General features: G+C 36.8%; 1 protein-coding gene across 1 annotated transcript in view; it reads left to right on the forward strand.

The window, feature by feature from the left end:
• Window positions 1–13,306: 13,306 nt before the first annotated feature.
• Window positions 13,307–14,506, forward strand: part of LOC124170028 — a 79,399-nt gene continuing 78,199 nt past the window's right edge. Inside the window, exon 1 of the mRNA XM_046548712.1 lies at window positions 13,307–13,706. Coding sequence (XP_046404668.1) covers window positions 13,437–13,706 — 270 coding nt within the window. The 5' untranslated portion in view covers window positions 13,307–13,436. The remainder of the gene's footprint in view (window positions 13,707–14,506) is intronic.

Raw genomic sequence — 14,506 nt, forward strand, 5'->3', positions numbered from 1 at the left:
TCGTAGAGAATATAATTTTGGCAATGTATTATAGCACAACTATAATTTACCTAATATACTATAGTGGAACCACGTTTAAATCAAGCATACAAAAAGGATAATTTCATTTGAATTTCACACACATTACATAGTGAAGCAATTGTAAACGTCATCATCTTTGTATCGTATAGTAAACTAACACGTACAAATTGTATTTATCGATGTAATTTCACTACTTATTCACGTTATTAAAAACATAACACAATGATGTATAAATTAAATAGAATGTTTAATTCACTTAATTCCACATGAGATAATTTCATTTCAATTGCACACACATTACACAGCGAAGCAAATGTAAACTTGCTCATCTTTATACCATAGTGAACTAATACGCACAAATTGCAATTATTTATGTCAATTCACTACAAATTCACGTAATCAACAACATAACACTGCGATTTATGAATATAATTGATTGCATAATTCACTTAATCCAAAAAAAAGGACATACAACGTGGCCATGAAAGGTAATAAACATTTAAATTCCATCCCAAACCTCACCTGTGAACGATTCGATAGCCTTATCGTCAAGTGATGTGTTGACGAAGAGATGCTTTCGATCGAGAGCCGGAATACTTTCGAACGTAAAGTTACCTCAGAGTAAGGATTGGGGTAGAGGGCGCTTTCAGGCTGCGCAGTAGCAGATCCTTGTAGTCAACATGGTTACCACGTGACGGTGGGAAGAAGTGCGGGAAATTTAAATCTACCATAGCACGGGTGGCATGAAGTTACCGTATTACGGTGATACAATGAGGACTAAATAAATACAATCGGGCTCAATTACTTCGAAAAACTCGAAAATAGTAACAAAGACTCTTAGAAAAAGTAATTAATTGAATTATATCTACAATTAATTTCCATTTTTCTCTCACATATGATTTAAATTTTTAACTACGAAATTTATGTCGTAAAGCTTTGTTTTTCTTTTGTATGCTTTCAGCATCTAAAATGGTCAACAATTAAATTTTTCAAAAGAATATCAGAAATAGCAAAGTCTAAATTCAAATTTTGCGTAAGATCCCCAACAACTACTTAAGTAAAATATACCCTTTTCTACACTAGGGGCTTACTTTACGACTCGCAGCTCATACATTGCGTCAAGAATAAAACGTTCCAAGATTTGGCTGTATTTATAATATTAAACATGTAATTTATATAATGATAGTAAAATTATTTCACCATGGAAAGTAAAAGAATGCATAGTTTTAAACTATTCCCACTATTACTAGTCTACAGTATTTGCATATCCACCAAAGCATTAAAATAATACATTTTTCAAGTTTAATAGGATTCCTTCTGGACTAAACAATGCACTTGATGTTTTCCACTTTTATTTGGAGATAAATGCGTATTTTACTGATAAACTTTTTTGATAAAACACATTTTGGTGCACTTGCTGGGCACGAGATATGCTCCTTTTACATTCCTCATCGATGATTTCCTTCTTCTTCACTTGAAGGAAACCTAAAGAGACACTTTTTATAGTTAATACAAGTCAGCCGTAAGAAATATCTAAGTAAAAGCCCATATTTTAAAGGAATAATAAAAGGTTAAAATATCCCCTTTTCAAGGCGTGTCAAACATTCCAAACACACTACACACAAATTCCATTATAAAAGGAATACCGTTGAGGCTAGAAGGATACGGAAATTGTATGAACACTGACACTATGAAGAATCAATCTAAAGAAATTATCAATGAAAATGAATTCCACTTCCTTTCGCGAAACATTGTTTACAACTCAATGCATAGCAAAAACATTGCCATGCTGACGCTACGGTATTTTAGAAATTTAGGGGAGAAAAGAATCTAAACGCCCCAGATATATTCAGTATAACAAATGAAATACATCGAGAAAGGAAATAATTATCATTCACTCTAAGATCACGGTTTTACTTTAAAAACTACTCACCTTGTCGGAAATTCGTATGTTTGTTTATCTTACGGCGATACGGTATCCAACGTTTCAATGTCACGTGACACCATCTTGACTGCGTGCGCAGTAGCCAAAGCGCACTTTCCCCATCCCTCTGAGCTTCCTTCCCACCGTCACGTGACACCATCTTGACTACATGCGCAGTAGCCAAAGCGCACTCTCCCCCATCCTTACTCTGAGAAAGTTACACAATCGCTCCTTCAATTGTTTTCGAGTTGTTGATCTAAAATCCACGGGAACCGGATCGTTACGTTCGAACGTAAAGTCACACAATCGGCCCCATGATGTCAAGTTATTATACGAATCATCAAAAAAGAGAACATAAAATTGAATGCATTTTTGTTGTCCTTGGCTTTGAAAGGTGGTCCTTCCTTTTCCATTGTGATTCCAAGTAACTGGGTCATTCTCCCATAGTCGTACAAAATTATGTCCATGGACTGCCGTTAAAAAGAACGAAATTGTTAAATTAAAATATAACTGGTACATTATTTTATGTACCCTTTTACTCGTTTTAGTGACAAATTAGTAAAGAGAAAATTATATTTCCCAATATTAATGCCCACAGACTATTTATGATTCATCATGTCAGTGGACAGTCCCACAGATATTCGAAGAGGTTTTTATTGTATTGAAAACCTAAACTAAATAATTTATTATAAAATCTATGGTTAAACAAATTAAAATAATATGAAATTTCAAAATAGAATTTATGGGCTGCTTTCATTTCATAATATTTATTATAAAATAAAAAGCATTTGCCCTGTTCAAAAAAGCAATGTCCGTGAAGACGCAAGAAAAAGGGGGAATTATCCATAGGGAATGGTGGCAGCCCTGACACAACCACTATGTAGAGAAGGAGATAGCCAGCTATATTGGGTTATTTGAGTTTATGCTTTGCTTGGTGAATGTTCTAAAGATGGAAGGAAAATTTTTCTTCAATTATTTTAAAGAGCCAAGACCACCAGACATGTCCGTGGACAGTTAAAAATTACTAAAAGTAGAGTGTTTCACTAATTACAATTGAGAATTCTTTTACCGCCATAAGATTCAAGTTCACTGTGGTAAGGACAGTGTCCTAACTTATTTTTAGTCCCAACTATAACTTAATTTATTATCATCAGCGCGTGGATCGATAGGCGTCGGTGCATTTGCTTTTTAATTCCCTTTAGAATGGGGTGTTTGCATAAAAATTTTTTGCGCTGAAATATTTCTTCATCGTATAGAGGAAAGGAAGTAGATGAAGAAAACATAGGTTTTAATGCAGTAAAATTGAGAAATATATTTTTAAATGAATAATAAAATCGCTAAAATGCCAAGGAAATCAGCGGGAGAAGATACGGTTGGTGACGTCACTTGCCCGTAGTTACCCGTATGAGGCCTCATTGCGAGTGGGAAAATTGTCGAAAACATGGCATTTGAGGTAAATTTTGATAAAGGAAATACAAATAATCTACCAAAGGTAGATGTATTTATGGTGGCGTAGTATTTGAAGGGAAATGACTGCTTCAGCATTCCGGAAGTTAGAGGAACGAAGGCACTTCGGTAAGTTACCTGATGATTTCATCTCCATAGTACAATGAAAGGTATGGGAAGCTGCCTTTTTATAGTCACCCTATCAGGCCAATAGATCAGTTCCTTCAATGTGTGTGCCAGGATTGGCACAGTTCTTTAAAAAATTTACATGCATGGCCACATGATATGCAAAATTGATCCGCGAGCCTTTCAAAAGAATCATTAACATCGAGAGTAAATACAATGTCTCTCTGGCCATGTTTAGTGTATTTCATTATCAAAGACATTGCATGAGGAAACCACTCATCTGGCACGCCAATATACATTTTGGATTTCCTATTTACACAAGAGAGAATTGCATCAGGGTCCTGAAATTCATGAGCAGACTCATCACTCTCAGATGAGCATGGCTTATATTCACTCCCACTGCCATTTTCCACACCCTCAGTCATTTCATCTGAGTCTGTTGTGACAGACTCCAATACCTCTTCATCCACAGCCCCACCTATTCTCTTCAGTGGAGATGTCGACACATCTCTCTGTAACCTGATGAGTGATGTGGCAATGTTAAGTACTTCCTTTTTTGTCATACTGCAATTAATTCATTTACTCCTGTGAGAAACAGAAGTTTGGACACTACTAAGTCGCATCACTAAATGTCTTAGTAAGAGTCAATGGCTCATAGTTGGATGCAGCATTTCCACCCTCATGAGCTTCAGAGCAGTCTAGTTCTATGTCCACTGACTCCTCATCCAAATCATGACTGGTTATATGGGGAGGGATATGTTTATCAACCTAAAAGAAAAGCATATATTTTATGAGTTGTATAATTCAGGCAATAATTTGCAAGTAACTGACATACATTCAACACTAGGAATACCGGACGTGACACCCCTCCTAGAACTACCAAATGGAGTCATTATGACTCCTACCTTATAATTGTTTATTTTTCCAGTTTATCTATGTTTTTATTTATACATTGCTTTAGTTTATCATTATTGTTTATTATTGCATTATTTCAGACGTTATTTAAACAAAAAAATCATATTTTTTTAAAATGCGAGTTTCGACTGTATTGCTTTGAAATTCTTTTTTCCTTCATGTTCTGTTGTTTTAATAAGATTTTCACAGAGTAATTGGATAAAACAGCAAACATAGACATTTCAACACAGTTTATCATCATGTTTGAATGATCAAAAACATTACCTAGGCTACATGGAAGTTGGGAAGATAATTAAATACAGCAAAAAAACTGCATTTGACAAGCCACGAATTTGGCTAAGGTGCTTTACAGTTCAAGCCCTGTCGTTCATTGTCCACAGTTGCCCACAGAAATACTTTGGCAGGTCATACAATTCCAAACTGAGCGATTCTTTCTGCACTTTTGTATTGCCTGGAAATATTTTTTTTGCAGAATCCCGTCAGAAGAATATGCAGCATTGGACACGCCACGCTTTTGTCGAGATCTAATTTGAGTATCAGCCGACTCTGTATTGAGCTTTTTCAAAAGCGTCTTGCGCGAAATGTTTTAGGTTGTCTCCTTGTACATTATCCATGAATACCTGCTAAGTCGGAAGTATTTTCCAACGAGTGGATAGGCCATCTCTGAGTATATGTTCTTGTGGTAATAATGTGATTTCATTTATTTTGGTACTTCTCTTCGAATTATTTACCTTTCCCATAATGCTAGAACCCTAGAGCTTTTTCGCTGTTCAGCGAGTTTGACTGAGGTAATGTAATTATCTACAGTAACATTTCACCCTTTTTCAGAAACGTTTGCATTAGTTTCAGTACTACAAAAAGGCAATCTGCATGAAGTGAATAATCTTTTCCATCATTAGGGAAGGCATTTGCAAAATATTTGCTATCATTGTTAACAGCTAGCCAATATTCATGGCCGTATTTGTCCGGCTTAGATGGAATGTACTGAGTAAAATACACCTGATTTTACAGGGGAGAATTTGTTCAACAACCGTGATGGATCAGGTTTTTAACAAGGAATGTAATTATCTGTGAATTTATCTTACACTCTTGAAAAGATGGCATAATTGATAGTTTTGAGCCGCTGGAATCGATTAGATTTCTCATCAAATCTTAGATAATGCAAAATTTTTACAAACCGGTTCCCAGTCGTTCATTTTAGATAATGGTATTCCCCAGTCGTTTGACCAAATACTTGCAATAGAGATATCATTTGTACCTGATATTCAAGGGCATAAAATATGGCTATACACGCATCTAGATCCCCACCGAAAAGAGTAAAATCTTCATAATTTTGTTTGCGTGCTTCCACAATTTTACATCACTTTATGTGAGTCAGTATACACGAATCGATAAATAATTGTAGATAATATCTTTGTTTTGTAACTCCTTATGAAAGGGAAAGTAAATGTAAATTACTGCATGTCTTTTGCACGTATTATGTCTGAATCTTCAGACTAGCTAGAAACGTTTTCAGGAATAAAATCTGTGACTTCGTCAGAAACGAAATGATGTTCCTTTACGCATTCCGATTTACCTTCCGGTATAGAATGCAACATAGAAAGGACTTCACGCTTTAGCCTACTTCTTCTGGTCATACTGCTAGTCAGGAAAAATGAAAGCCTTACTTCACTAGAGTTCTGCAGTCCATTCCAGAGTTCACTGGATTTACTAATGCGAAGGACAGCGCACGATTTTCCTGTGCGGCGCGCGACAGCCAGCGCTGTCAGAGCCGACAATGCTAGGACAATAACTTTATTTCATTCTACTGATTTGTTTTCCTGGTTCATCCTTATATCAATGGAAGGATACAAAGGTAATATTTCAGGTTTGAAAATGAACTTCCACGAGGTAAAGGGTGAAATAAAAGCGCTGCAGTGCAATACTGTGTATACAGTATTGAGCTGTAGCGAGCCTGATAGGCGGGGAGAAGGGAGGGGTAAGGGATGAGGGCAAGACACGACGGCTTCTAAACACATAAATTTGAAAATGCTCAATATGAATAGCATATTCACCACTTTATCGCAGGATAAAATTATATCAGGACATTCATATGGTTTGTAGTTCCAAACACAGACCCGTAAAATTAGAAATGCCTTCGAATTCTCGCAAATATTGGCCTAAAAGCGAAATAATTATATATTTAAGCCATCGATTGATTTAAATTAATTATTAACATAAGAAGAAATAAACTCTTGAACAAATATTACTATTTGGCGAAAAGATGAGCAAAATACAATAGGGAGTCAAAATGACTCCCTTTGGTAGTCGAAGGTAAATTTTAAAAAATAGGTACTATTTTACTTTCTAGAACTATTTTGATCGCAAAGTTTTATTTCGTGTCAAAAATGAATAAAAGTCACGAAATTTCAGGCCGGAATTCGGAAAATTTTAGTCAGAGCGGAGAAATAAAAATCGCGAGGAGTCAAAATGACTCCATCGGTAGTTCTAGTGTTAACGAGACCCTTATCTCCATGGTACCAAGTTGATTTTTTTAATTTGAGTACCTGTGCAGCACCAAACTCTTCACTTCAAATTTTCAATAATCACTTGAGCTTTTATGAAAATATCCAAACTCCTACTGGGCATATAAGTATAGAATTAAATATATGATTAACAACATTTTATTTCACTTTCAAGCTTATTATTTTGACCATTTCATTTCAGATATGATGGGGTTAGAATCCAAGTATAGCCAATAGTTAGAAGCCAAGAGTATGTATGCCACATTTTAATATGAAATATTTTTCAGAAATATTAACTGCTCTGTTGTTATTAGGCTTCAATGTTGCACAGGGGCGGATTCAGGATTTTGTTCAGGGGGGGCACAAGGATACCTCGTCATAGAAAACGAACGAAATGATAATGGGACCGTATTAAAAATCTAGCACATTTTTAAGGGTCTGGGGGGGCACGTGCCCTCTTGCCCCCCCTGGATCCGCCTATGATGTGGCAGCATATCATATATTAGTCAGTCTATACCTGTAGAATACATTTATGTCTCTGTAACTGTTTCTATTTAGTGATTATAATTTATTTTATTCATTAATTAAAATATTAATTTATTTAAAGGGCAAATATAGACTATGCAGTCTACACTTAAAGTAGATACCTATAAAGAGTTCCCATAGTAAGACTGTAATATTCATCAATTCACATTGAGGCTACAAATATCTTTAGATCCAGCCTAGGGAGGGCTGCATGACTTACACTCAGTGCGTCTTCTATTAATCTCTGCTGAGTACTCTTCATGGGTAATTTTCGGGTGGTTGTCGCAAATGCTCTCTGCCAATCTTCATGGCAGCCAAATACGTGGGGAAAAGCACATTTTTTCAATAGCTTATGCCCTCCTACAATTTTGTACCTCATGAAATTTTCCATGTCGTCCTCCATCTATGAACAAAAGCATTTGGTATATATTTTTAACTGTACATACCAAAATCATAGCTCAAACTGTTTACTTCTGATCTACTAGATGCTTCTTCCAAGGTTTTCTTCGTCAGCAATTTACATCCTTTGAATTGCAGTTTTTTGGAAGCATCTATTTTCCATAAGCGTCAGTAAGAAATATTAAAATACCTTAAAATGGTCCTCGCAGCAATAAAGGGTTGATATCAGAGAGACATTGAAGTCCCTTCTTGCAGCTCTAAACCATTTCTTCCTCCGTTTCTCTTCCTTCGGAACCGCGAAAAACACTTTGCTAGGGTTCCTGGTGCTTGTATTTGTTCACTCTGGTACAAAACACCATTTATATGCCGACATTGCGCACAGTTTATCTCTGACTTTCGTTCAAGAGAGCGCGTAACAATTAACTACAGCATACCCGTACGGCAAGTACTCGAAGTTACGGGCACGTGACGTCACAGGCGGCCATGTTCATTTTTCTTGTTTTCGCGGACGTTCAAACCGGGTAATTTTTTACGCAGCCAGAAATGGCCAAAATTACCCTAAATTTAAGTTTAAATAGCATTTCCGTATCTAGGATGAAGTGAAGTTTCCGCATATATCGCTAAAAAAATCAATGCAAAGACCCCATTGTATCATAAACACGTGTTACCATAGTTACCATACACTATACCACTGCGTTTTAAAATAATGTTTAATGTTTTGACGCTAGAAGACGGGTGTGTTTCCGTGCATGAATTAAGAAAAGACGTAGAAAAACTTCTTGTATCTCAGTGAGGGAGTTGATATAGTGGTAAAGCAGTGGATTTTCTGCTAAAGCTTTACGAATGTGGTGATTCGAACCTGTCCGAGGGAATATATTGTCAATGGCACAAAATGGCGATAAGATATTTTTTCTTTCCCAAAGGAATGCATAAACTCCACTGCTGTTGTTATAAAATTTGTATAGCGAAAATTAATTTTGTTTTCTATGTAAATCGTTATTTATTCGTCTCAAAATCTCATTTCACGGAGGAAAGGGAAAAAATTTGTTGCAGGTATTCTTATGCATCAAGCCCTCTTTCGTATCACCCGAAACCTCTGCAACAATTACGACTTTCTCCCGCCATGCTTGTCGCTATAAACGATGGGAATTATAGAAGTCACTCCTTTTGCCGTTTTTTTACTTGTTTATTGTGCAGCTCAACATCAATTCAGTTATTTTTGTTCGTAAATTGACTTTTCTTTGTGTTATCTTAAGTGAAGAAAGTTCACAAAAACTCTTCTTACCTCAGTTTTCTGTGCAATGAATCGAAACTGTCTTTATAGACTCCGAAATTCTATGAATATTGAGGCTCGTCGCGATATGGAGCATTTTGAATATACGACCGACAGCTGAGGTCATTGGCAACATGAGGGTAGGGTGGAGAAAAACACGGTATCGGCATTAGCCTGCTCTTAACGAAAGGCGCCAAGGGGACCACGGCTTAACCTCCCATCCGACGGACAGAGTGTTGCGCTTGAAATGTCCTCATTACCACATTCAAGTAGAGATCGGGTAGTCTCTGAAAATTCTTCACCACCACTAGCATTTAACCCGAGCGCAAAGGGTGGGAAGCCAACACTATAGCCACTACGTGAACACGATCCCCATTCGCCACAGTTATGTTTGTACTATCGTTTTCAGTGGTATGTGAACATCTGGAAGATTGCCACATAAGGGACATGCATCCATTACCCTCACGGCACCAAGAGCCGACGCGGACGGTCGTGGATGCGACTGAGCAATCATAGGTGGAGCCTCCACCAGGAACTCTAGACTTAGAACTCCATAGCCCAATCGGAAGTAAAATAGCAAATGGAATGTACTGATAAAACTCACGTCCATGCACACGTTAAGCCTTCGATGTGTTTTCTTTCGGCCTACGTGGCAAGCTGTTTCCAGTCTTTGGATTCATATTTGAACACACCGTTTATGTCTCACCAATACGTTGCTCCGTAGTCGAGAGACTGTGCGTGGTGGTTGCGATAAATATTTGGGATGTTTATTCCAAAGTAATAACGCAATTTTCATTTTTAAAATCAAAATAATTCTATCAACAGAAATGTAAGCAAAGAATTTACTTTATCTTCATAAAGATGTTTACCAGCATTTTATGACCAGCTCCTGTATGTAGTTGAGCGTTTAATTCACACGCACGTAAATGCTATTAGTGTTTATATTAAGATGCTTAACTAATGAAAAATTTCATTCACTCTATAATCTGATTCATTTCTTAACTGCACTTGACTCTCATTTATAGGCTACAGCTAAACATTGGTCTCCCTTCAGTATCCTTGTTGAAGTGTGTGCCGAACAACGTTGACATTGTAGCTGGCAAGTCATAAATACCACCAATGTAACTCGCCTAGATTTGCATAGTGTGATCTTGGCAAAGGGCAAGAAATCATTCGTATTGGAGATTTTACAAAAAGAAATTGTTTTGGAAGGGGACAAGAAATTAAATACGTTGCTTATGGCCTTCATTGAAAAACTCTATTTTCATCAATATTTTTGGAATCTGGGTGAGTGGTTTTAAAGAAATAGTAGATTTATGACAACTTTAGAATTCAGTGGGTATTCTTAGTTATTAGTTTGAATGTCATTATTGCGTGATTAAGTGAACCATTATAAACTGGAAATCCTAATAAAGTGCCAAGCATAATCCTTTGACAGGAATTTTTTTAACCTAATTACCCACTTCTCAGCAGTTTTGAGAGCTGTACCGATTGGAATTCGAGTAAATGATACGGTTTTCTCCGCTTAGTGCCTAAAAAAAGCTAAACTGTATGTAAAACTTTATCCATAATATCACATGCCACCAACATTTCACAAGGTTTTAATACATGGAGCGGAAATTTTGAAAAACGCCATACTTTTTACGTCGAAAGCTCACCCCAAGGGTAGAAGGTACCGTGAAAAACACTCCAGAAAAGGGTCTAGGATTGCCAAAAACCATGGCATTTTCCACGCTTCTGATAAAATCACATCCTTTTATTTCTTGTTCTGCGGTGGTTCCCCGTAAAGTAAAATTATGCCACAGGAGGTGATAAATCTTCTAATTAACAGTGAAAATATTTTTCAATGTGAGAAATCTTCATCCTCTGAACGCGAGAAAAAAGATTTTTACAGAATTTATTGTTTGATTGCAATATTTTTTATAATTTCCAAAGTTAGATAAAACCGTGCACACAATGAATTTCTTATATTCAGAACCACAATTTGTAATGCAATGATCTATAGTCTTTTGATATTTAAAGCAGCAATTGAAATGTGACTGATGAATGAAAACCATGTTCAATGCCTCTTAACGTGCCTTCCTTGTGAAATGTTGTCGTGCCTTCTTCAGCATGAGATGGTGATCCTTGCAATGAAATTGTTTTAAGTGTTCGTTACTGTATAAGAACTTATATGATACATAACTCACTGAATAGCAAGCAAGTTAATGTAACCAATTCACATTTTTAACACTATGCAGTCTGTCTCTCAGAATCAGGCCTTGTCCATGCAAACTGGACATTTTCTCTAAATTAATTGTCTACTCTGAATACCTATGTACGCTCGGATGAAGAAGAAGAAGAATTGCCTACTCTTGACTCCAAAAATTTCCGTCAACCCTCTCAGGCAGTCACCACATTGGCTTTTTGCAACTGATAGGAGCTGCTGAATACATACGGTAAAACAGGACTCCATTGCGGTTCAGGGAATGTGATATATACAGCAGAGAAGTGGTTCCCGTAAAGGATACGGTAATTGCCTGGGCCGACAAAATCGCGCTCGTAACATATCCGGGCATATACCGCAAGGTGCTAATATTTCATTCATTTAGAAAAATGATTGTACGAGTTTTTATTGTTTCATAAGAAAATGCATCAGTAATGTGACATTGTTTCAATTCATTTGTTTTATTGATACGCCTGCTTTAGTCATCAGGAGACTTATTAAAAGATTATCGCAAAGATCTTTGTGGTTCTGTATATAATGATTATTAATTTTTTCCCATAAGTATAATATTCTATCTGTGATAAAATGGCACGCTGCTAATATCTACTAATGGTAATACAATAAAAAATACGATTATTGTAGTCGTATTTCCATGAACTAGTGGATTTTTTTTATCGATTCAATGATAACTTGTTTTCGTAAAAAAGTGGAGGAGTAAACATTTAATAACGCTTCTGTGTTTTAACACTTACTCACTGTATACTCGCTGTGTTTTTTCAGTATATTTTTTTAGTCGAATCAAATTTTCAATAGTTTGTTGAACTTTTCAATTATGAGAGCCCGGGTCCGTGACTGACCTCTGATTCCGACCTCACTATACTTTGATGTCCCCCTATCCCATTTCCCCACTCAGTACTCCGCTTTACTCCCCTCGAGTCCGGTTTCCGGTAGGTCGTGGCCGGCTGTGCACTTCGTACGAGTGGGTTTGGAATGGCTAATGTTCACTCTGAGCAGTTTATGGCGAAGTCGAGTGCAGATGACAACAAAAATCTGGAATAAATATAGAATACATCAGAGCAGTGTGTAAATGAAATTCCCTAATTGTCATGCATCTAAATATAAACACTAACGGCATTTATGTGCGTGCCCAGTGAGAAATGGGTGGTGGAATCCACGTAGAATCCACGTTGACTCGTGGATATTTGGTGGTGGTGGATATTGAGTGGTTGGACCCATGTGGAATCCACGTTGATTTCAAGTGGATTTGTGGTGATTAGCATAAAATGTTAAACAGAATTTGTAATTTGTGGAACTTAACTCTCTGGTGACATTGCGTCATTTATCATCCTGAAACCACGCTAGTTATGTGAAAATGTATCGCACATTCTATTTTTATATAATTCGTGGAAAGGCAGCCATGAGAGCACATGAAAAATCGTAGACACATATATAGAAGGTTTAGATATAGAGTGGTTGAGGTTTTAATGGTTTTAGGACAGCACCTACTGCTGTTTTAATTTTTCCACCAAATTTCCACGTGGGTTCCACGTTGATTCCACGACCAAAAACACGTGGTATCCACGTTACATCTCCATGTGGGTTCCACGTGGATTCCACCACCCATTTCTCACTGGGTGAGAATAAAACGTTCAGCCACACACGGAAGTTGGTCACATAATGCAAGTAAATATCTTAATGAAGGAAAAGTAAATTCTTTACTCACATTTTTGTTGATAGAACTGACCGCAAAAGAGGCAAAATCTTTAAAAAAATTCTGACGGATAGTTTTAATTTGCTCATATTAGTTATTGTTACAGGTTTTGATGTAAAAATAAAAGTATTTAAATCGTCTGGCGTGTGGGATTTCCATTTGGGGTGAATGTTCTTCATAGCAGAAAAAACTGTAATAAATTAATTTTTTACAAGGCAAAAAATAATGTTAATTTGGGTAAATGGGTGTACTTTTGTGTGTTGGAGTACCTGTGGTGAGTTTACGATTCATCAAGAGAGTTATGTGCTTTGGTAAGCCGCTTTGGGAATATTTCCTGGAGGGAAGACTTTGAGCTGTAGGCAAACGATAATTCTAATTTCGATAAAATGATACTACTTTTGTATGCACTTTTTAGCTTTATAGCACAAGAGGCACTTTTCAAGAAGCTGGTGCAGCTGAACGATGTCCTCCTGTCATCCTCAATCGAGCAGATGGTCGTCCTGTGGCCCAGTCTGGAGTACTACGCTCAGGGAAGGGGCTCAAACCCAGTCCTCCTTAGTAGAGGGAACAGCGAAGTTGTCTTCCAGACATTGACCAACGTCTGTAAAACCTCACCTCATACACCTTGTACGGAAACCAATGCTTGGGAAATCAAGGTATGAGATAAAAGTTATACTATGTTGAAAGAATTCCATACCAGTCACGGAAGTCAAGGCAATGCCTAAGAAATTGGTTAATGATCGTGTGGAACATACAAAGGTGCATCAAAGGTATGAGTAAAAAGGTGTACGCCAGGTATTTTTTTTATTTCACTGGCTGCCTTTTACTTCTCATGGGAGATTTTTCATTCCCTTTGAGAAATATGAACATCTCCTTCCAATGGATTGCAATTCAAATGAACAGCAAAAAGCATTTGCTTCAAGCAGATAATGCAATCTTCTGCGGAGGTAGAATAAAATATTATATGAGGTTAATCACATTTGACGGGGCAGAATGCAAAGTTGGTGTGACCCAAATTTACTTTGATATTGTAACCAATCACATTTTTGTCCATTGTGAATGTAGTAGTATTGAAAATATAAAAACCTTCATTTTTCCTTTTTCTGATCCGTCACCTACTTCTTGAGCTATTGGTGATGATTAATGCCTCAACTATTTTGCTGGTGAGTAAAACACGTCAAAAACTCAACCCGAGTGGTTATTCATTCATCAACCACACGCAGAACTTAAAAATGGCTTCCCGTGTTTCTTTACTCTTGACGGCAATGAGAGCAATTCCTTACCAGTGTGAAAGCTTCTCCGTGAACTAGTATTTAAACTTGATGTCGTTACCCATTCATAAAAACTGTCCAGAAACATTCACACTTTCTAATTTTTAACACAGGAAAGATTTTCGGAATGGGAAAAATTTGTTCATAAATCCCCATATTTTCCTTGCATTCTTTATCAACTTTGG

This window comes from Ischnura elegans, chromosome 13 (genome assembly GCF_921293095.1).
Source record: "Ischnura elegans chromosome 13, ioIscEleg1.1, whole genome shotgun sequence".
Taxonomy (NCBI): domain Eukaryota; kingdom Metazoa; phylum Arthropoda; class Insecta; order Odonata; family Coenagrionidae; genus Ischnura; species Ischnura elegans.